The sequence below is a fragment of the Dipodomys ordii genome, unplaced genomic scaffold, assembly GCF_000151885.1.
Source record: "Dipodomys ordii isolate 6190 unplaced genomic scaffold, Dord_2.0 Scaffold7, whole genome shotgun sequence".
Taxonomy (NCBI): domain Eukaryota; kingdom Metazoa; phylum Chordata; class Mammalia; order Rodentia; family Heteromyidae; genus Dipodomys; species Dipodomys ordii.
This window is the reverse complement of record NW_012267223.1, coordinates 19,091,029-19,114,689: the sequence shown is the minus strand read 5'-3', so window position 1 is coordinate 19,114,689 and position 23,661 is coordinate 19,091,029. Positions and strand designations below refer to the sequence as shown.

Genomic DNA, 23,661 nt, shown 5'->3' with positions numbered 1-23,661 from the left:
GTCTGGAGGGTTATTTCTGCTTTGCCCTAAGCCTGCCAAGCTCATCCTACAGACAGACAAATACCCACAGACATGGATTTCTATTTAGCGCAGTGAAAGGAATTGGGAACGTAAGAGCTTTTGTGGGCTGGATTTCAGTTCCTTTAGGTTTTACACTACTCTGGCAGCAGCCTCAGATCAGAAATGCTGCAGTATTCTGATAGTTTAATTAATTCAAAACATCCTCATTCTCATTTTGAGGACATTATTCCATCTAATTATTTTTTTTCCAGTCTGTCCGTTTGGAATGAAAAACAAAAGAATAAAGCTTAATGCCAGCATTTCTCAATGTCTCTCTAAAAAAAAAAAAAAAAACCCACCAAACGTCACTGCACTAAATAAAGCCTTGGTAATTCAAAAGCAAAGCACTAATATATTCAGCATAAAAACAGACAGAGGACCTAGAGCAATAACGACACCACTAATAAGTAAAACAGTTATAACAATTAACAACAATTACAATGATAGAGAAGCTAATGGGTATGATCACTGCATTTAAATTGCTAGTAGAGCTGAGAAGGACTTTTTCTAGAGGAGGGGTGTAGCATTTTATTCTCTTTATCCCACATAAGGGAAGCTAAGCATCAAGCAAACAAAATATCTTAGGAAGAATAGTGCTAGAACAGGCTAAAAAATAGTTTTTGGTTATCTCTTTTCCAGGTATTTATTGTAAAGTATTTGTCACTCAGATTCTTTCTTTAAAATTTTTTTTATTGTGTCAGTCATGGGGCTTGAAGTTGGGGACTGGGCACTGTCCCTGCACTTTTTTTTTTTTTTGGGTCCAGTCATGGGGCCTGAACCCTGGGCCTGGGTGCTGTCCCTCAGCTCTTCAGCTCAAGGCTAGCGCTCTACCACTTGAGCCACAGCGCCACTTCCGGCTTTTTTCTTTTTCGTTTATGCAGTGCTGAGGAATCGAACCCAGGGCCTTATGCATGCAAGGCAAGCGCTCTACCACTGAGCCACCTTCCCAGCCCCTCTGCACTCTTTTTTGCTCAAGGTTAGTGCTTTACCACTTTGAGCCACAGCTCCACTTCCTGTTTTCTACTGGCTCATTGGAGATTAAAAGAATCCCACAGACTTTCCTGCTTGGGCTGGTTTCAAACCTTGATCCACGGATCTCAGCCTCCTGAGTAGTTAGGATTATGGGTGTGAACCACCAGCACTCCGCTATCATCCAAGGTCTTTGTCACCAGTAATAGCCATGTCTCCTGTAACTGAGGCCAAACTTGGGCAGCTGTTAAAAGTCAATGAAAAGTAACCTCTCAGCTGTGGAAAGTACTAAGGTAAAAAGTACTAAGCTATCTATCTGTCTCTCCCCTCCTTTGGGATAGGAGAACCTGACTGTATTCCTTTTGGGGTTCATATTTTTGTCTGGGAGACTTTGGATAACTCCAGAATTTAAATTGTAACCAGGGAAAAATGGTAACTTGGCTTCTTGTTTACATTTCTTGTGGTACTGAGGTTTGAATTCAGGTCCTCATGTTTGCAAAGTAGGCACTCTACTTAGCAATGGCTAGGCACTGGTTGTCTAGATGCTTATCTGGGCTTCACTCCACTTGTTTTAAGCTTTTCTACATAGCTAGGATTACAGGTGCATGCGGCCGCACCAAGCTCTGTTGAAGAGGGGTCTAGAAAACCTTGCTGCCCTGAACTGCCTCTCAAGTATTAGGATTACAAATGTGAGCACTGGGGCCCAGCTACCTTTGCTTAATGAGTTAAAGGGCTGCGTCCACGAGGTTTGGCATCGGGCACATCCATTTAAATTGTGGAAAAGAGAGAAAACTGAGAGGACAAAACCTACTAGAGTATGGACAATGCAGTGTTCCGAGGAAAGCTCCCTGAAATATCCTCTAGGGCAGAAAGGGCCACCATATTCAGTTTATTAAAGCAGACCGCCTGATACTTTATTAAAAGTTTCAGAAGGGAAGTATGAAAAAAATATCTCCCAGATTCTACTATGGCACTAGAGTAGGAAGAGCAGCTGCTCATTTTGCTTCTTTTTATTACTTTTTCTCCTTATTTTGGAGAAAGGCCCTGGCCTGGAACTCACTATATAATTTAGGCTGATCTCAACTTTGCCAACCTCCTGTTTCAGGGATTACAGGAATGTGCCACTGTACCTGGCTATCCATTTGCTTATATTCCTAGCTGTTTAACCTTGAATTCTGAAATTACCATGGTTTTTAGGATTATAAAGATAATTTAGAAATGGGGAACACTCATAGATCCTGATTTTTCACCTCCTACACTCCTTTTGTTGGGTCAAAATTTTAGCTGGTGGAAAGTCATGGTTGGTCTTGAGAAATAGGTTTCAAAAGGTAAGAGTTACAAATGTATGCCTGACCGCTGGTCTCTTCTATATAACAGTTCTTTATTGGTGGCACTAAAGTTGGCACTCAGAGTGCCTCTGAGATGGGATGCTTATAAGCAATCGTGTGTGTGTGTGTGTGTGTGTTGTGTGTATCCTGGCACTTGAACTCAGGGCTTTGGTGTTGTCTCTGAGCTTTTGTGCTCTACCACTTGAGCCACAGCTCCACTTCTGGCATTTTTGGGGGTTAATTGAGAAAAGAGTCTCTTGGGGTTGGAAGTGTAGCTCAGTTGGGAGAGCGCTAGTCAGTGAGTGAAAGCAGCAGGTACCGAGTTCAAGTCCCAGTCTCAGGCCTAAAAAAAAAAAAAGAGTCTCATGGACTTTCCTGCCCATGCTAGCTTTGAACCTGGATCCTCAGATCTCTGCCTCCGAAGTAGGTAGGATTATAGGCTTGAGCCACCAGCATCTAGACAAGTGTTACTGTGGATTACCCCGACAGTTATAAGATGGTAAGAAAGGGAGCTAAGCACTCATCACCCATGACCCTTAGTATTAGACCCTAAGCGTTAGACTCACCTGAGGCTGATGGTTGTAATTTAGAGAAAAATTTGAGGTGTTGACAAATCACTCATTAAAATAACCCTGTTACTAACAGGCAGGCTGTAAACAGAGCTCTTTATAGATTGAACAATCAATACTACAAGGCTGTGATAGATTTTCTAGGTAACAGAATAAAATAAAAGAAATTGCATCTCACAGGGTCATTAACACTCAATAAGGATAAACTGAATTCTTTGTCTCCCTCCCACTTTCCGCTAAGACCTAGTTGGGCTTTCAAAATGTTAGAGATACTGCCAAGGGAGTAGGCCAGCATTGAGGGAAAAGTACCCTTAGAGAAAGGTACTTGGATTTTGAAAGATGATCTGGTCAGCTAAAGTATCTTTAAGAGAAAATGAAGAAAAGGAAGGCCAGTTTACTTAAAAAACATCTATCTATCTATCTATCTATCTATCTATCTATCTATCTATCTATCTATCTATCTATCTATCTATCTATCTATCTGCCTAACTCTCTCCTCTAAAACATATAGTATCAAAAAAAACTAAAATGAAGCAAACTTATGTAGCTTGACTCTGACCTAAGAATTCACAATTTCTCAAAGCTCCTTACCTTTCATTTCATTCATTCATTCGTTCATTCATTCACAGTACTGGGGTTTGAATTCTGGGATTCCTGCCTTTTAAATGCATTCATTGAAGCTGCTTGCTTTCCCCCAGACCTTTATATTTTCTTGTAAAACTGAGCAATGACATTTGGATGTTACATATTTGTAGCAGTTTCTATAGCTCCATTGGAGAACAGGCATTATATAAATTCAATAAATAAATAAGTAAACACAGAGAATAAAAATTCCTGCCTCAGATTCTGCAGAGAGAGCAGAAAGTCCTTCCGTTTTTTAATCACTAGGCCACTAATCATTATAATGGGTGGGAAGTATAAACCACAGAAACATATTTAGAGCTCACTCTACTTTAACAATACCTATTTTGGAGGCAGAAAACATGAGGAACGAAAAAAATCTCTATTTTTTTTTTAGAAACCTACTTGAGTTACACGTATTGGAACTATAAAGAACTACATCTCTTGCCAGGTACTGGTGGCTTGCACCTGTAATCTTAGCTACTCAGAAAGCTGTGATCTGAAGATCAAGATTTAAAGCCAGGCTAGGTATACAAATCCACGAGACATTTTTATCTCCAGTTCACCAGCAAAAAGCAGGAAGTGAAGGTATGGCTGGAGTGGTAGAGTGCCAAGTTTGAGTGAAAAAGCCAATCACATGAGGCCCTGAGTTCAAGCCAGTTAAGCCAGCCTGGGCAGAAAAGTCCCTGTGAGACTCTTATCTTGAATTAATCACTCAAAATCAGGAGGTGGTGCTGTGGCTCAAGTGTGACAGTGCTAGCTTTGAGCAGAAAGAGGCTCAGGGGCAGCACCCAGGCCCTGAGTTCAAGCCCCACAACCGACAAAAAACAAAAATAACCACAAACAACTCTTGCCTCCCGAGATAATAACCTTAGAGAGAGAGAGCTGAGTCTCTTTAAGGAGTCGTTGCCAGAAGACTGATGCTTCCTGAATGGAAGTTATTGTAGCCAAGCTGCCCGCAAGCAGTGTTTCTTTTTCATGCTAGTGATGGAGGTTGGCTGAGAAAAGACTTACAAGGGACATGCTTGGTCAGAATAGGCTTTCTGGTGCAATTCTATAGAGCAAGTAGAAAATAGTAGAACCTAGGTTTTGGCTTGGATGAATTCTATGTGTTAACCCCAATCAAGTATGAAGTGTCCTAACATCCCTGTACCACACTTACCCCATTTGCTTTCTTTTCTTTATTTTGTGCTGGTATGGGGACTTGAACTCAGGCTGGCTTTCTACCACTTAAACCACAGCTCCACTTCTGGCTTCTTGCTGAGTAATTGGAGACAAGAGTCTGAGAGTTTTCTGCCTTGGTTAGCTTTGAACTGTGATCCTCAGATCTCAGCTTCCTGAGTCGCTAGGATTATAGGTGTGAGCCATTGGCAGCTGACTCATGTTGCTTTTTTTCTCTCCTGCTTTTGGTATCTGATGTCTGATGTTGCCTGAATTTTCTCTTCCTTGGGTCCTTCATGAAAACTTTTTTTTTTTTTTTGGTCGGTTGTGGGGCTTGAACTCTGGGCCTGGGTGCTGTCCCTGAGCTCTTCAGCTCACGGCAAGTGCTCTACCACTTGAGCCACAGCAGCACTTCCAGTTTTCTGGTGCTTTATTGGAGATAATAGTCTCATGGACTTTCTTGCCCAGGCTGGCTTTGAACTGTGATCCTCAGCCTCCTGAGTAATTAGGAGTATAGGTGTGAGCCACCAGCACCCAGCTCATGAAACCTTTTAAGATTCGCTGCCTTTAGAGAATGAAAAAGGAGAAGGGGTTTTGCTTGGATGGGTAGGGAGAAGAAAAAGCAGAAGGAAAGCAGGAGGGGAGAATAGGAAAAAGCTAGGGCCAGGGAAATGGAGCCGGAAGAAAATGAGGGAAATAATTCCCAGGCTCAAGATGTTCATAGATCCTAAGAAAGATCAGCTTGTATCTTACCTCATCTCTGATTCAGGTTCAGAGGATGGAATGATTGGATGTGAGGCAGCTCTGGCCACGCCAGGCTTTCCTTCAATGACAATGAAATAATAGGTTCTTCCTACACTTCAGGAGGTGCCCAGGGGGCATCTGACTTTAGGAGGGGTAGGCTCTCTAAAAGCCTGAAGCATAGTTAACAGTCTGGGATGAATAAGCTGTAATTTGGTATTCAACAACCCTGTTACATATTCATTTCCAAATGTGCCTGGAATCAAACCAGGCCACCAGAAGTCAGCTCTGTGGCCGTGATTCTATCCTTCACCCTGCGTTCACTTTTCAGATCTGACACATTTCCATTCCCCCTCTCAACTAGCAATCTTCAGGCCTCTCAGAGAAGAGACATTTCCATTCTTTCCATTCTCAGTCCTCTGATCTTTTAGAGATGAGGCAATTCTATTTCCACTGTACTGATTTAAGAAATACTGATAGGAAAAAACAAATATCTAGTTTGGCTTCTCTCTCTAGGATAAATCTTAGCCATTCTGGGAACATTAATTAAAGTGATGGAATGACTGCTTTTAAGGTTAAGGGATTTCCTTAGCTAGTTACTTTATTTGGGGCGTTTGGGGTTGTATACAGGACTTGGATTTATCAGCGAGTCTGTCAATGCTATTGCTTTGAGCCAGAAGCTTGAACCCTCCACTGTGTGGGACACATGCTCACCTCCTCTTCGCCCGGCACCATGCTCCTCCTCTTCCCCATCATGCTCTTCATCTGAGGGAAGAAGTGGTCAACGTTAGCAGTCAGTGGGGGGGGGGGGCAGTCTACACTGAGGGAGTGTCTGCTCTGAGCTCATCTCTCTTTGTCTCTTAGTTCTGTTTGGAGATAGACTCTCGATACACAGCCCAAGCTGGCCTCCAACTCACAATCCTCCTTCCTCAGCATCCTGAGTGTTAGCATTGTAAGCATGAGTCATTATATCCGGCTAGAACATTCCCCTCCCCTCTTGTTTCCTCTCCTCCCTTCCCCTTCTCTTCCCTCTTCTCATTCCCTTTCTTCATTCCTCCTCTCCTTCCCTCTTTCTTTTTCTCTTTCTGCCTTCCCCTCCTTCCCCCTCCCTCCCACTCCCTCCCCCTCCCTTCCCCTCCCTCCCCCTCCCTTCCTCCACCACCCCCCTCCTTTCCTTTCTTCCTCCCTCTCACTCTCTCTTTTTCTGTATTAAAAAAATCCTTATTAAGTTGTACAATTCAACACATCAGTTTATGAGTACAATGCATCTTGATCAATATCACCCCTTCATGGTTTCTATGGTAACTTTTTGATTGTGGATTTGGGCTTAGAATACTACGTGCATGGGTTCTGTTGGGTACTGTATCTGGAATGTTAGGATACTCTCTTCTTTAAGGAAAGTGTGATTTTTTTTTTTAAATGTCGGTTGTGGGGCCTGAACTCTGGGCCTGGGTGCTGTCCCTCAGCTCTTCAGCTCAAGGCTAGCGCTCTACCACTTGAGCCACTTCCTGCTTTTTTCTTTTTTGTTTATGTGGTGCTGAGGAATCGAACCCAGGGCCTCAGGCATGCAAGGCAAGTGCTCTACCACTGAGCCAACTTCCCAGCCCTGTGTTCTTTTATAATCATCTCTCACCTTCAAGCTGGCCCTTTCTGCCCCCCCCTCCACTGTGTGTGTGTGTGTGTGTGTGTTTGTACTGGAGCTTGAACTTAGGGCTTTACACTTTCCCTTCACTTTTTCTGCTCAAGGCTAGTGAGCTACCACTTGAGCCACATCTCTTCTTCTGCCTTTTTGTTGTTTTGCTAGTTAATTGGAGATAACCATCTCTTGGATTCATCTGCCCAGGTTGGCCTCAAACCATGATCCTCAGATCTCAACTTCCTGAAGAGCTACGGTTACAGGCACCAGTCACCAGTGCCTGGCTCATTTCTATACATTCTGTGTGCTTCCTGCAGGTAAGATGCTACCGTAGGAAGCTGGGAGAAGCCATGGACATGAGTAGGACCTCTAGCATGCCAGATGTTGAGAGGGCTATCACTAGTTTCCTCATCTGTTTCCTCAACTTCCATGTCTCCTTCCCTTCTGGAATTCTCTCTCGTATTTGCTATCTAGCAGCCTCTCTGAATTTAGCCATTCTAGTTAGAACATGAATGTGTGTGTGTGTGTGTGTGTGTATGCATGTGTGTGTGGATGTGATTGGAACTGGGTGTTTAACCCTTCTGTGATTAATTAGTCTTTAATGTAGCCATCTTTGCTCAGCTGTAACAAAGGCTGGTCATGTTCATCATTTTATGTTCCTAGTACTTGGGGCTTGGAGTTATTTTTTTACTGTTTTCATTCAGCCTGCCTTGTTCATTAGAGTATAAGCTCCTGAGGGCAGTTGGAATGGTCTTTTAATTAATTGCTGTAGATTCACAATGGGTTCTAAGTCAATGCTAGTGTCTAACTCCAGTCAAGTGTTTATATGGCTAAAGTCACAACATGATTGGCTTAAGTTTTTTACCCTCATTAACCTGTTTCATCTCAGGCTTCATACAACTTGATAAAGAAAGCATGTGTACCAAAATTACATTTAGTAATTTTATACATGGGGCAAAATGAGCAAAAATACATTGCTGTTCTTTTCACCCTTCTTCCTACCTCCCCCACAGTCAATGGAGCATTATAAGCAATGTTTTGAGAGCTAATTTAATTTCTCCTGGCTGCATTTCCTTCTCTCTCTCTCTTTCTCTTTCTTTCTAGGTAAGACAAAGCAGTGCCATAAAACCTAGAATACAGATGGAATTTTGAGGGGATGATCTGGGAACATTCTCCTTTTCTTTCTTTTTTCCTTCATATATGTAAGTTTCATAGTTCTAGTATGTCAGATTAGGAAAAATAAATTCCAAGCTCAAAGGTGAGAAGAAACAGCATAACTGATATGTCAGAACACTACAGAACATTAAAAAAAGAGACTATGGGCTGGGAAGGTGGCTCAGTGGTAGAGCGCTTGCCTTGCATGCATGAGGCCCTGGGTTCGATTCCTCAGCACCACATAAGCAAAAAGAAAAAAGCCGGAAGTGGCGCTGTGGCTCAAGTGGTAGAGCGCTAGCCTTGAGCTGAAGAGCTGAGGGACAGCGCCCAGGCCCAGAGTTCAGGCCCCACGACCGGACCCCCCCAAAAAAAATAAATAAAAAAAGAGACTATGCCTTTCAAAAGTTATATAGGTATTATATATGCATACACACACACACACACACACACATATATATAAAACTTTATATATGTATTTCTCAAGTATATATACTTCTCCAGAGAAGCATCTCACCTGTCCTATATAAATATTCATATATATATATGAATATATATATATATATTTATTCTGCTAGAATCTGGTGGCTCATGCTTATAATCCTAGCTACTCAGGAGGTTGAGAGCTGAGGATCGAAGTTTGGAGCCAGCCCAGGTAGGAAAGTCTATGAGACTCTTAGCTCCAATTAACCAGCAAAAATCCAGACATGGATGTATGGATCAAGTGGTAGAGGCCCAGCCTTGAATGAAAAAGTTGCATAGTCAAGGCCCTGAGTTCAGTCCCAGTTCTACACTTCTATACGTACGTATACATTGTCCTACAGATGCTCTGGGGAAAGGACTCCTTTGATTCTCATCTCCATGCAAGACTCAGTAGCAGAGGTTTTCCTCCTTTCCACCTGAAGTACCACTCCCAAAGAATAAAGCTCTGAGATATGGGAGGAATGAAATCAAATAGAGGAAACAGACCCTGATGAAATCAATCACCTTAAGCATCATTTGTGCACACATTGTCTTCTCATTACTGTCCTTCCTTCCTCTGCTAGGGTGCTTTTCCTTCTTCTTCTTTTTTTTGAGTGTGAGGGATAATTTTACATGGATTGAAAACTCTAGAGTAAGAGTTGGTTCCATCCTCACTTCACAGATCTCAATAATTTGGACAGAGAGCTGCTCTTTTGCTGATATCAAACAACTTAATCACAAAGACCAATAATTTGCTGTGCTTAGGCACTTTTGCAGAGAGGTCTTATTCCACCTCTGCTGTCTTGTGCACAGCTGTCTCTTCCTCCCAATTCTAATCAATGTAAATTGGGTCAGATCTCCGCTGTGAATTACAAATTGGATCCGAAGTTGGAGGGTCACAGTGCCTGTGACTCCACCTCCTTCCCACCGCCATTAGATGGGAGGCTACACCGAAGATCTTTTCTAAATAAATCAGACTTTATTGTAAAACTCGGCCACTGACGAGACAGAACCTCATTAGCATTGATTTTAAAATAAATTATTGAAAGTGGCTTGCCTGCTCTTTGCATTTGTAAAGAAAAAAAAAGGAGGGGAATGTAAATGTATTTGCAATGATAAAAATGAAAACTAAACCTTGATTCTGTTATCCTTTCAAGCGATAGCACTCAATCTAGTCATGATCCCAACAAGGAAAAAATAAAGAATAGAAATCTGTTCTAGGCATTTCAATTCCAGACCAGACATTCTGATTTTCATAGCGTCTTTAGAGTCAATCAGGAAGAAAGAGAAACGCTGGCCATGGACCTTCTATATCATTTGCCACCATTGCTGGGCTCTATAATGAGGTGTTCCCACCTCTGTCCTTCCCCAGTGGCTGAAAGTGGGCTCACCAGCCTTGCTATAGCTGATGGGCGTGGCTCGGGGGCCTCTGGCAGCCTGAGGATGGGGCCTGTCGTGTAGTGAAGGGTTATGTGCCTTCCACAGCTGGTTATGGCCACCTTCCAGGCTTCAGAAATCATGAATACCAATTAGACCCTATGAGGTAATTCAGGATAAACTGTGAAACCAAGCTGGGTGCCAGAGACTCAAGCCTGTACTCCTAGTTACTCAGGAGGCTGAGATCTGAGAATCATGGTTCATAGACAGATTTGGGCAGGAAAGTCTGTAAGTGGGTGAGCATCTTATCTCCAGTTAACTACCAAAAAGCTAGATGTGCAGGTGCGGCTCAAGTGGTTGAGTGCTAGCCTTGAGCAAAGAAAATAATGGGCAGTGCCTTTGAGTTCAAGCCTTAGCACTGGCATGAACACTCCCTCCACCCCGCAACAAACACGGAGCCAAACATGTCTTTCAGCTCCAAAGTAAAGGGAACTGATTATGTGGCAACAGAAAAAAATGATGGACACATTCCTTCCTTCTCCTTTTTTCTTTTCTCCTTCCTTCCTTCCTTCCCTCCCTCCCTTTCTTCCACCCTCCCTTTCTCCCTTCTCCCTTCCCTTTTCTTCTCTCTCTCTGGTTAATTTGTAATATGAGACTTTTATTCTAAAAGACTATTTTGAAAACTATTTTCTTTAGGTTAAAAAGCTCATTGAACTTCTTTATAAGAATATTATTAGGCATATTAGCATTCCAGCTACTGAAATACATCTTCATTTCAGAGAGAATTAAAATTTATGTGCTAGCTCAACTTTAAACAGTAATAGATTATAATGGTCCTTGTTCCTAACAGGGCATATGGGACCCCCAACCTTACATCGGCTCTAAATAAATTAACCTCTGAAGATTACTGCCCACTTATTACATTAAATGCTCTACTTGATCCCCAAATATCTCATCTCAATTGGGAAAACAGTTGAAGAAGATTCTGTTAACTGCAAGAGCATGTGAGAGAACCATGGGGCATTGCAAATGAGCATTCGTATCCGGAGAGTCGATTTCAATCAACATTCTTGGCACAATGTCAGGGACACTAATGAGAGGCTGAGAAGAGCAGGACACGGAATCCACATAGGAGGGACAAAGAGGGGCCAGCTTCGCAGGACACCTGGCTGCTTTGTGAAGTGTTGCTCTCACCCCGGCCCCTAGCTAAGCTCATCCCAAAGAAAGACAACCCTCCCCGCCTCCCCTGGCTCAGAAAGAGGGACAATCACGTCCCTTCAACACAGCAAAGTGACAAAAGCTTAAAACCACCACTGCCAACTGCATCCATATGCAAGCAGATGTCCAGGTGCTCTGGTGACAGATGCAACCGAGATACAGAGAAACAGCTCGGCTCGGCGTGCAAAAGGAGCGTGCAGAAAAGTAGAAGGAAAACCACTCCATGACAAGCAGAGCTAAGCCCGAAATCCACGCAGGCTACAGAACCTCCTGGTAACACTGGCACTACGAGCAAGAGGCGAATAGCACATTGGGTTCTCTGTTGTGTATTAGGTGATTTCAACAGTTACCTCAAAATACTAGCCATCTATCTCCATGAAAGAGTCTTGATGGATAAAATATTAAACTCAATTTGTGCTAACAGCAACCCTTGGAATGCATGGAATTTAATTTCGCAAATAATAACTGAGCACCTACTAATTGGGAAGAAGGACATGTAGCTGAGGAGGGCCCAGAATGTATGGGATTTCAGAGGCTGAGATCCTTGCCCATTCCAGATGAAGAAACAGCAGGGTTTAGCTGGGCTGGACCAGCAGCCATGACGCTGGGGCTCAGGGTACAAGGGAGAGAGAGAGAAGGGCCAGCAGTTTTGCCAATGGCTTTTTTTTTTTAATGTTGGTACTGAGCCTTTGAACTCAGGGCCTTGCACTCTCAGTTTGTTTTTTCCTTGTCGGTTGTGGGTCTTGAACTCTGAGCCTGGGCGCTGTCCCTCAGCTCTTCAGCTCAAGGCTTGCGCTCTACCACTTGAGCCACAACATCACTTCCTGTTTTCTGGTGGTTTATTGGAGATAAGAGTTCAATGGACTTTCCTGCCCGGGCTGGCTTTGAACCATGATCCTCAGATCTCAGCCCCCTAAGTAGCTAGGATTACAGGTTTGAGCCACCGGTGCCTGGCTATGTTTTTTTTTTTTAAATTGTTATTATAGAGGTGACGGACAGAGGGGTTGTACTTATGTAAGTCAGGTAAAGAATAAGTTTCTTTTTGGGCAATGTCACCCCTTCCCTTGCTCTCTCCCAATTTTTCCTCTCCATCCCCACCCACAAGTTGTACAGTTCATTTTCACCATAATGTCTAGTAGGTACCACTGCTGCATTTGGGTTTTAGTGCTCAAGACTGGAGCTTTACCATTGAGCCATATCTCCCCTTCCTGCTTTATGCTGCTTACTTGAAGATAAAAAGTCTCATGGATTTGTTTGCCAGGGCTACTTTGAACCATGATCCTCAGATCTCAGCTTCCTGAGTAGCTAGGATTACAGGTGTGAACCACCAGCACTCAGCCTTGGACAATTTTGTCTCTTCATAAGCTTTATTATATTTTGGGTCTTTTGGTCTGCCTGTTTTTGTCTCTGTCTCTCTCCTTTCTTGCTCTTGATCTCTTACTTTCCCCATTCTCTTTTTGTGTAGGTATGGACAACTGTATAGGAGGAAAATAATTCCACAGCATGTAATTTCCATTTGACTCTAATTAAGAAAACAATCCCACACCAGTTATATGCTTTATTATAAAGCAGTCTGGTTTCTAGGTCTGTAATAAGCCCCTGGGGCAGGATGGGTAACTTCAGAATGTGCACAGAAATTCCCAGGGAGGCCTCTCCATCTCTTTCTGTTTGCTCTTCTGAAGTCTCTCTAGAGAACACAGCTGGCTTCTACTGTCATTGTAACCACCACCAGGCCCCAGTTACAGCTCTCAGGTGCCTTCCTGGATCCCAGCCTGCAGGCCCCAAATAGGAACCTGATAAAAGTTATCCTTTTATGGACTATGACTCATGGAACTGGGCCTGGGCTGGCCTGCAAAATAACTTCAGGGGAGATGAGAAAGACTGCAGAAAAATCTCCTATTTCCTACCGATTGCTTTAGCACGTCTTTGTAGCATTTCCCTGAAGTTTAATCTACTGAAAATGAGATCTTAGAACTCAAGGGCCCTTCTTACATGCTCAACACAGATATTCAGAAATCTCAACTCATACCAACCTTGCAACTGTAATTTTCTCAGACTAACATTATTGTGGTTTGGCTGAAAATCTTTGGGTACTCTGGTTTTCCCTCTTTGGGATGAGAGTTCTACCCATGAAGCAAATTCTAATTATCCTGTGGTTAATATGATGGAGTGCATTTAACTTCATGACTCATTCATTATTTTGATTAGACCATTTTTTTTAATGGACTTGGTATATAGTCTATATTCTTTCCTCCCAACTGGGGATCTTATCTCCATTGTGCACTGGTAGGGAGTTCTCATTTACATGGCTTCCCTCCCCCCATAGATGATGAGGGTTTGTGAAGACCCCTTCTCAAAGAAGAGGGTTAGCAGGCCTGCCAATGCTAAATGTCTTTCATAAAGCACATTTACCCGTTATAATGAGACAAATGCTAGAGGCCCAATCCATTTGCCTATTGATGGTTATGCAATGTTAGCACAATCCAACGTTGCTGTCCTCCATCTCTCCACCCCACACCTGGCTTCGCCGTAAAAAATGGGCCTGAGCAGAAGGTGTGCTCCACAGCCCATCTGCTCAGGATTTTCAATTTCCCCTGCTTTACGCGCATCGCTTCAAATAGCCCAACTGGACTGTTTCGGGTCTGGTGGGTGAGGCGGGGACCTAGCCATTCCCAAACTCTTCAAAGAGAGAGGAGTTTAACGTCCAGGTTAAATACTGCTGCGTTTGTGACTAGCCAGTATTCACCGAGAGCTCTGTGCTACTTATTCTGTGTCTGACTCCTCCTCCTGTCCCTCTCGTAGCTACTATTATTGACTCCTTTTTACATGTGGGACAATTCACTAGAGGACCAGAACTTGCTCAAGGCCTCACAGCTAGCAAGTGGCAGAGAGAAACCATCCTGACTTTAGAGCAGGCAGCTTTATACCTTTAATATCATGCTATTTCTCACATGCTTTGCTTACAGAGTGATCTCATGAAATGATGGTAGAGGGGAGACAAAGGTGGACCCTTCATGCCCACTTGTAACACCTCCAGGATTGGTGGGGTGGGATGTATAAAACTCAAACAGCAACTTCGGAAGCAACAAGAGCATGCCTATAATCCTACTCAGGAGGCTGAGATCTGAGGATCTCAGTTCAAAGCCACGTTGAGCAGGAAAGACGAGACTCTTATCTCTTAATTAACCATCAAAAAGGTGGGAGTGGAGCTGGGTAGGTCAAGGAGAACACTAGCCTTGAGAATAAAAGCTAAGGAGCATTGCCTAGGTCCTGAGTTCAAGTCCTAAGACTGATTTAAAAAAAGAAGCAGCAGCAACAAGTGTGGAGTGAACAGGAAGTTTGGGTGATAGGGACCCCGTAATTAATGGCCGAGTACCTTTTCATTGTGTCTCTAACAGTGATGGATAGAGGCTTTTTGGAAAGAAACTGTTTGTCAGGTACATGGTTGGCCTTTGAAATACAGACAGGTCAGCTGCTGCTCCCCAACCTGCAGAAAGAGACTCTGCCTTTTACTATTGTATAGCTATTTCCTTTATTTCTTTTTCTTTTATTGGTTGTGGGGCTTGAACTCTGGGCCTGGGCACTGTCCCTCAGCTCTTTAGCTCAAGACTCTACCACTTGAGCCACAGCACCACTTCTGGTTTTCTGGTGGTTTCTTGGTGATAAGAGTCTCATAGACTTTCCTGTCCAGGCTGGCTTTGAACTGTGATCCTCAGATCTCAGCCTGCTGAGTAGCCAGGATTACAGGTATGAGCCACTGGTGCCTGGCTGTGTGGCTGTTTTCTTTTCTTTCTTTCTTTCTTTTTTTTTTTTTTTCTGGGTCCGGTCATGGGGCCTGAACTCTGGGCCTGGGCGCTGTCCCTTAGCTCTTCAGCTCAAGGCTAGCGCTCTACCACTTGAGCTTTTTTCTTTTTGCTTATGTGGTGCTGAGGAATCGAACCCAGGGCCTCATGCCTGCAAGGCAAGCGCTCTACCACTGAGCCACCTTCCCAGCCCTGTGTGGCTGTTTTCTATATGGATAATAGTTGTGGATACAGAGTTAAGGGCTTCTTTGAGAGGGTAGATTTGTCCTCATGCTCTTGGGTTTACTTCAAAATTCAAACAGAAATTGTAGAGGAAACTTTGCTATCTTAGGCAATGGTGGAGGGAAGAATTTTAGAGATGATGAAACACGGTAGTTAAGAAGTCAGTAACAGCCAGGCACTGATGGATCACGCCAGTAATCCTAGCTACACAGGAGGCTGAAACCTGAGGATTGCAGTTCAAAGCCAGCCCAGGCAGGAAAGCCCCTATAAGACTTTTTTTTTTTTTATTCCCCAATGAACCACTAAAAGACTAGAAGTGGCATTGTGGCTCTAAGTGGTAGAGTGCTAGCCTTGAGTAAAAGAGCTCAGGAACAATCCCCAAGCCCTGAGCTCAAACCCCAGGACTGAAAAGAAAAAAAAAAAAATAGAGAAGCGAGTCATACATTCATTGTTCCCACTGTGGTAGGGGGATGGCCTCACACTCATTTTCTGAGGCCTCTTCCTCTTTGCTCTCTCTCTTTCTGGATCTCTGAGCATCAGTGTCTCTTCCCCCCCCCCCCATCTCCTTGGCTTCTTCGAGAATTGCACAGGACCCTTTCTCTGTAACCCAGAGGGTATAGTAGTTCAATGGGGGCGTTCCTAGAATATTCTTCCACAGCTGTAACCTGAAGGGGTGTGTTACCAGGATATTTCTTGAAGTCAGGTCGGGAGTGAGCAGAACGTGAGCTCACTAAGAAGATTCTGGCCAAGTTGGGAAGTGTATCTCCTCTTAGGGAGGGTTGTGAATTAGATCCATTTCTGCACCCTGCTGTTGCAATGGAGCAGGCGGTGGAAGGGGAGATTCTCAGAGGAGCTGTGTTTTAATGTAGCAATTTGATTCAATTTTCCACTCTATAAAATTACCCATCACTGCTCGTTGCTTTCTAACAGACACCTTCACTCTTAATTTAACAATCCTATCGAATTCTGCCAGGGAAATTGGAAAAATTTATCACCTGTGAAATTTTATTTTCCTTTGGTTGTATCTGTTTTTGTAAAACTTCATTAACGACGATGACTTGCTGAGGAAATTATCATTTTTTTTTTAACTTCAGACACAAGAAATGGCTCTTCCTCAACCAAGATATCGTTTGCATAATAAAACACAACAAAAAAGGGCTGAGGAAGTGGCAGACTGGCCAAGGCTGGAAGTACCAGAAGGAGAAACAGGCTTTCTTTGGCGGGGTGGGGTGTGGGTGTGGGTGTGGTCAGAACCCCTTGACTCTGAGTAATCACATGACTTTTCTCCCTGGGAAGAAAATGAATGTAGCCTGCAGAGTTACCTACTGGACTGTCTTCCTAGGAAGCCTTGGAATGCAACGGCTTCCTGATGATGCTTTTAGCAACTGGGCCTATCTTCTGGGGCCTGAGTGTGAGATTCACCTTAATCCCAAAGTTCATCTGGGATGGAGATTTAAATTGCTATAAATTTACACTTAATTTGAATTTCTTAGCAGAACCGTGAACTCCTGGCACGTTTCCACAGGAATGCTCTTTCTGAATGGACCTGAAGATTCAGCAGTTCCTGTGGTCTAACTACCTCCCAATTAAAAGGCTCAGGCTTTGGTTTTCCAGCCTGACCCCCACTGCGCTCCACACTGTTCACCAGCTGCCTTCTCTCTCCCAGCAGCGGCTCTGCAGAAGCAGTGAGGACTGGGCATTTTCTGAGATGTTAGCTCTCCTGCCTCTGGAAGGAAAAAGATCTTGAGATCTGCTGGATTGCTGGGGTTGGGTTGGGGGCCGGGGTGGGGGGGGTGGAAACAGAGAAGGTTTATTCTTAAGCGATGTGATTTGATTCTAGGTAATAACCAGTTGTGCTCCATCAGGGGTATCAGCATGTATATCATTTTGGGCTTTTGAAATGCTTCATGTTTTTGAGACAACTTACTGTTATTTTCATGATCCCACAGGAGAAGAAGTGGAACCTAGAGAGAGATTTGATGATGTACCCAGAACTCATAGCAAATCAGGGTAAATCGTCATGAACATAATGAATAGTGCTAGCACTGGGGCTGGAACTCAGGGCTTCACATTCTCACTTGGCTTTTTCACTCAAGGCTGGGTGTTCTACCACGTGAGAAATACGTAGAAATACTTCCACTTCTAGTTTTTTGCTGGTTCATTGGAGATAAGAGTCTTAAGGACTTTTCTGCCAGGTGGGGCTGGCTTCAAACCAGGATTTTCAGATCTCAGCCTCCTGAATAGCTAGAATTATAGGTGTGTGCCACTGGTGCCTGGCTCTGACACAAATATTCTTGACTTTCTAATCTCATCCACACATCTAATAAATTACTGCATGTGGTATAGATGAAATATACCTGTTGGCTCAATTCATTCTGCTCCCAGAGCAAAGCAGAACTCTGCACTGAGATACTTCCGAGGATGAAATTTAGAACTGGCTTTTGTTGGAGGTTTCAGAATTATCTACCAGCTCAAGGGTTTTTGACACTCTGGAGGAGATAATTAGGAGATGACATTTCATACCTGGTAAGACTTCATAAATATCCTCTTCCTTCTCTGTTGGCTCTTGGATCCCCATACTACTGGGGGAGATGATGGGTCTGCACTGAGAACCAGAATTTGGGGTGTTAAAACCATCAATGTCATCATACATCTCTTCCTCCTCCTCTTCCTCTTCCTCTTCATAGGGGATGGTTAAGGAGCTCAGATCTGCCAGGGGGAGAGAAGAGATGAGACTGAATCCAGAGAGGGAGAAAAAGAAAAGAAGAAAGCAGAGCAGGAAGGAGGGTAAAGGAGGAGGAGGGATGAGAATAAAACATGTCAAGAGAAAATGAAATACTAGGTTAAGTGCTGTGAGTCTAGGTGGCAGGAAATCTAGAGAAAAGGCCAGCCTCATACTATATCAGGTTTAAACCATCAACATAAATCCTTCCTCACAATAAAACTTGATCAGGATGGAACAGCTCTGAAAAGTATGGGTGTGTGACTGAGAACACGAGGCGAAGGGAAGAAAGGAGGTCAGATGAGTAAATGCCAGTATGCCATGCACTGCTCATCAAGTAGCAAACTTGACAGGTGACTGATGGCACTTGATCTCCAGTGCAGTGGCAGCCGCTACCATAGGCCACTGCTACAAGCTGTTGGAAACCCACCTCTCCCTATGGTGTCAGTGTAGAATTTCAGACCAATGTATTTGTACCAGAGGGGGAAAAAAGGAAGCGAAAAGAAATGGGGCCAGGCCCCAGTGGTTCACACCTGTAATCCCAGCTACTCAGGAGGCTGAGATCTGAAGATCACAGTTCAAAGTCAGCCTGGGCAGGGAGGTCTGTGAAACTCTTATCTCCAATTAGCCACCAAAAAGCCAGAAATGGAGCTGTGGCTCAACCGGCAGAGTATCAGCCTTGAGCTAACAAGAAACAGCACCCACACTCTGAGTTCAAGTTCCAGGACAGAAACAAAAGAAAAAGAAAATTTGAAGAAAAAAAAAGGGTGAATCAGAGAAATAGAATGGTAAAATATGACCAAACAGAACAGCTAAATGATGAAACTATACAGTCTGACCTTAAAGTGGGTCACTACATAGGGGATGTTGAGCCATTACAGCACTTGGAGAGCATGGGGGCAGGGTGGGGAGATTGGTTTCTCTTCTGATGGGGAACGGGGAAGTCTCTGACATGTAGTACAGAGCATCCTCTAAAACCCCATCGAGGGGCCTCTACAGGACGAGAGAATGCAGTCAGCAGACTCTGGGGAAAGGAAGGATGGAGAGACATGGCGGTTCATTTCCAAACCCAATAAAACTGTTTGGCTTGATTAGGCTTTTAATAAAGATTGTGTACCAATTTCCCTCTGAATTCTTGGTACCACTTCATATGAGGAAAGGATCAAAGGCACATTTGTGGCTTCAACCATATGTTATTATTTTGTTTGTTTTAAAATAAAATGGAATGAATAATTCCTTCAATGTGGGATTCTGAAAGTACCACAGGGTAAAGCTCAATAAAGCTGCTTTGAGTTTTATTGAGGTTTACACACTTAGGGGTATATTACACGCATAAATCCTAGGCACCTAGATGAGAGTGTACCCTGTAGCCTCGCCATCAATGTTCATGTTCGCCCAGTTCCAGTCTATTATACGTGATGCGGCTGCTAGATACAAGAGTTTGTTTGTTTTTTTCCCCCTTTTTTGCGATAGCAAAGGCATAACTGAGTAAAATAGGCAATTCTTATAATTAAAGCTCGAATGCATCATTCTTTTTAGCCACGATAAAATCTTACAGTAGAATAAAAGGCTGCAACAACAAGGCTTGGGGTTGTTAGGTTTCTGTGCTCCTCCTTGAGTCTTAGGCCTTGTGCAAAGTGGATGCCTTTGCTTTCTGAAAGCCAGGGAGGGTCCTGCTGTATGGACAGATGAAGGTTATCTGCTGTCAAGAGACATGCTCAAGGTGGACTCTATCTACCTGCCAGGCAAGGCTTCCAGGGAGCTTCCATGACTGCGTCTGCAGGCTGGCCAGCAGAGGGTACTCTAAGAGCAGTCATTTAACATCTTCAGGCAACGGATCATCTTAAAGCAAAGAACATCTTATTTGGTTGCAAGAGTGATTTGTTTCAATGTTCCTGATGGCCACCTAGATTAGTTTAGAGTTTAGAGATAGGTGTGTGTGTGTGTGTGTGTGCACTTGAACTCAGGGCCTGATTGCTTTTTCCATTCAAGGCTGGCACTCTACCTCTTGAGCCATACCTCCATGTACAGCTTTTTTGGGGTTAATTGGTTGTGGAAGTAACACCTTCATTTTACAGAGACTTTTTCTGCCCAGGTTTGGCAGATCTCAGCATCCTGAGTAGTTAGAATTACAGATATGAGCTATTGGTGCCTGGCTAGAGTTCAATTTCTTAGATTTTGGGCCTCAATTGCAATTCTATGACTTTAAGTTAGAAATGCTGAACTTCTTTTCCGGAAAAGGAGTTAGGAGTTAGGAGATAGTGACCTGGGAGAGCTAGGTGTCCCACGTTTCTGTTCTTAATTATTATGAATATTATAGACTTGTCTATATGTTGGTAGATGAAGTGGGTGATTTCCTTTCCTTCTCAGTCGTACGTGGTACTAGTTGTTATAGTATGGGGGCTTAATGGGGGGGGGTAGAGGTGAGGATGGGCAGAAAAAGTAAAAAGTCCATATGCAAACCATTACATTGTACTTATGCAACATACCTTCTATTACATATTCACTCATTACGTGCTGAGCTTCTGTAACTCTAAGAGTCCCTTCCCTCCTCCCCTTTTAGTAGTACAAGGATTGGAACTCAGGATTTCACATTTGCTAAGCAAGTCCTCTATCACCTGAGCCACACTTCCAATGAGACTTACCCTTTAACAAGAAACTTATCTGATCCACCCAGTCTCTGGCTTCCGCTGGACTAGCAGCTGTAAACTAGAGAAAAATCAGGGAATTAATTTCTCACTTTTACTAAGATTTTCATGTATCCTGATAGGAAGAACCAAAAGGCAGGGAAGGAAACTGTGAGTTCCAAAGTTAAGTTTAAAGATTAGAATTCTTTCCTGGCTACTCAGGAGGCTGAGATCTGAGGATCACGGTTCAAGGCCAGCCCAGGCAGAAAAGTCCGTGAGACTCTTATCTCCAGTAAACCACCAGAAAACTGGAAGTGGCGCTGTGGCTCAAGTGGTAGAGCGCTCGCCTTGAGCTGAAGAGCTCAGGGACAGCACCCAGGCCCAGAGTTCAAGCCCCACGACTGGAGGGAAAAGAAAGATTAGAATTCTTTTGCATGTTTAATATTTAGGGGGGAAAAGTAAATATCTCACTCAAATCAATTTTTTTTCTTTCAGCAATTTCACACACTTGGAGATGACAGTTTTTTTTTTTTTTTATTGTTGTTGTTGGTCAGCTCTTCGGCTCAGAGCTAGTGATCTACTACTTGAGCACCAGTACCACTTCCGGTTTTTTCTGCTTATGTGGTGCTGAGGAATCGAACCCAGGGCCTCATGAATGAAAGGCAAGAAATCTACCACTGAGCCACCTTCCAAGCCTCAAGATGACAGTTCTTTAAGTGTAGAAATTTATGTGCATACACATTGATTCATTTGATTATTTCTTCCTCAGGGATATATTTGAGAAAAGTTTAGAGGGACATATAGCAAAGCAACATGTAGCAAAAGATGGAAACACTGCAAAGCAGGTGCATTGGATAATAAGAGTGGTTTATTAGAAAAAATTCAGTGCTGAGGATGGAACCTTCTAGACAAGCACTCGGCAGGCAGCATTTAGTGACGCCTGGAGTAGGTCAGGGAGGCTTATTGAGGTAATTAAAAAAAAAAAAAAGTTAGCCGGGCGCTGGTGGCTCACGCCTGTAATCCTAGCTACTCAGGAGGCTGAGATCTGAGGATCGCGGTTCAAAGCCAGCCCGGGCAGGAGAGACCGTGAGACTCCTATCTCCAATAAACCACCAGAAAACCGGAAGTGGCGCTGTAGCTCAAGTGGTAGAGCGCTCGCCTTGAGCTGAAGAGCTGAGGGACAGCGCCCAGGCCCAGAGTTCAAGTCCCACAACCTACAAAAAAAAAAAAAAAAAGTTGGTGGAAGCCAGGTGCTGGTGGCTCATGCCTGCAATCCTAGCTACTCAGGAGGCTCAGATCTGAGGACTGCAGTTAAAAGCCAGCTCAGGCAGGAAAGTTCATAAGACTCTTATTTCCAATTAACTACCAGAAAACCAGAAGTGGATCTGCTGCTCAAAGTATCAGGAGCAATGACACCACACGTGGGCAGGTCAGCTTGACTAGAGAACAGTCAGTCACCAATGGAAAGAGAGTTGAGAGCCAGAGCAGAGAGCTGAGAAAAGGTCCCTGAGTACTAGGAGTTCAGACGTGCAATGTGGGTGGCAGGAAGCTACACTCAGTTTTAGCTAAGAGAGTAGGAGGTTCTTTCAGTGGCTGTGGGTAGGAGGGACTGAAATAGGGAACTCTCTAGACAGAAGACCAACTGTTTAACTAGTCCTGTGGGTGAAGAGATAGGGATTTAGCTATTGTCATGACTGTGGGAATAAGTAGGAAGGGAAAGATTCAATCCACAGACCAAAGTAATGATGTGAATTCAATGGACTAAACAAAGAAGTAAATAAACCACATTCTGATTCACAAAACGAACCAGTCAAGCATCAATCCCTTCCTATTTTTTTTTCTTTGTTCGTCGTGGGGCTTGAACTCTGGGCCTGGGCTCTGTCCCTCAGCTCTTCAGCTCAAGGCTAGAACTCTACCACTTGAACCACAGTGCCACGTCTGGTATTCTGAGTGTTTTACTGGAGATAAGAGTCTCATAGCCTTTCCTGCCCAGGCTGGCTTTGAACTGTGATCCTCAGATCTCAACCTCCTGAGTAGCTGAGATTACAAGTGTGAGCCACCAGCACCTGGCTCTTGTTTGTTTGTTTTTTTAATGAATCAACTTGAAATAATTGTTCCTGAAAGACATTTTAATTGTATGGTTGTTAGGATGAGAAATTTAAATTCCTGCATAGTACTTACAGTCATAGAGACAGTCATTCTTAGTTTCTTAAAAACACATTTCTAAAGCTGGGAGCTGATGGCTCACACCTGTAATCCTAGCTCCACAGGAGATTCAAAGTCAGCTGAGGCAGGAAAGGCCGTGAGACACTTATCTCCATTAAAATCACCAGAAAACCAGAAGTAGTGCCGTGCTCAAGTGGTAGGTTGCTTGCCTTGAGCTGAAGAGCTGAGGGACAGCACCTAGGCCCAGAGTTCAAGCCCCACAACCGACAAAAAACAACAATAACAAAACACGTTCCTATTAAAAGCCTCTAGGGATATTGGTTTGGACTTTTCTTCCAAACTTCTGTCTGGATGCAATATCATTAGCGTTTAGTAATAACATAACTTAGAGGCTGGGTTCCAGTGGTTCATGTTTGTAACCCTAGCTACTCAGGAGGCTGAGATCTGAGAATCACAGTTCAAAGCCAGCCTGAGCAGGAAATTCCATGAGACTCTTATCTCTGATTAACCACCTAAAGGAGTTGCAAATGGAGCTGTGGTACAATTGGTAGTATTAGCCTTGAGGAAAAAAAAAAGCTTAGGGACAATATCCAGCCATGAGTTCAAATCCCAGGACTGGCATACACATACACACACACTCATACACACACAAACATGCATGCGCGCGTGCACACACACACAGAAAACTTAGAAGTATATTCAGTGAATACATTTGTATTCCAAAAATTCTTGAGGATTCTCAAGAAAAGTTTTAGTTTAAATTAAAAAAATTTGTTCAATTGCACAATGAAGACCTAATTTATTATTATAACTATTATTATCAAGTT

The 23,661-nt window shown here is 43.5% G+C and overlaps 1 protein-coding gene across 2 annotated transcripts in view; it reads right to left on the bottom strand.

Moving 5' to 3' along the window:
* Positions 1–23,661, bottom strand: part of Skap1 (src kinase associated phosphoprotein 1) — a 269,213-nt gene that overhangs the window by 32,559 nt on the left and 212,993 nt on the right. The window contains exons 8-10 of one of the 2 annotated variants that reach the window (XM_013008862.1): positions 20,687–20,750; positions 17,843–18,028; positions 6,164–6,214 (exon numbers count right to left, since the gene is read on the bottom strand). In XM_013008862.1, coding sequence (XP_012864316.1) covers positions 6,164–6,214; positions 17,843–18,028; positions 20,687–20,750 — 301 coding nt within the window. The remainder of the gene's footprint in view (positions 1–6,163; positions 6,215–17,842; positions 18,029–20,686; positions 20,751–23,661) is intronic. The other variant, XM_013008863.1, reaches the window with a different exon arrangement.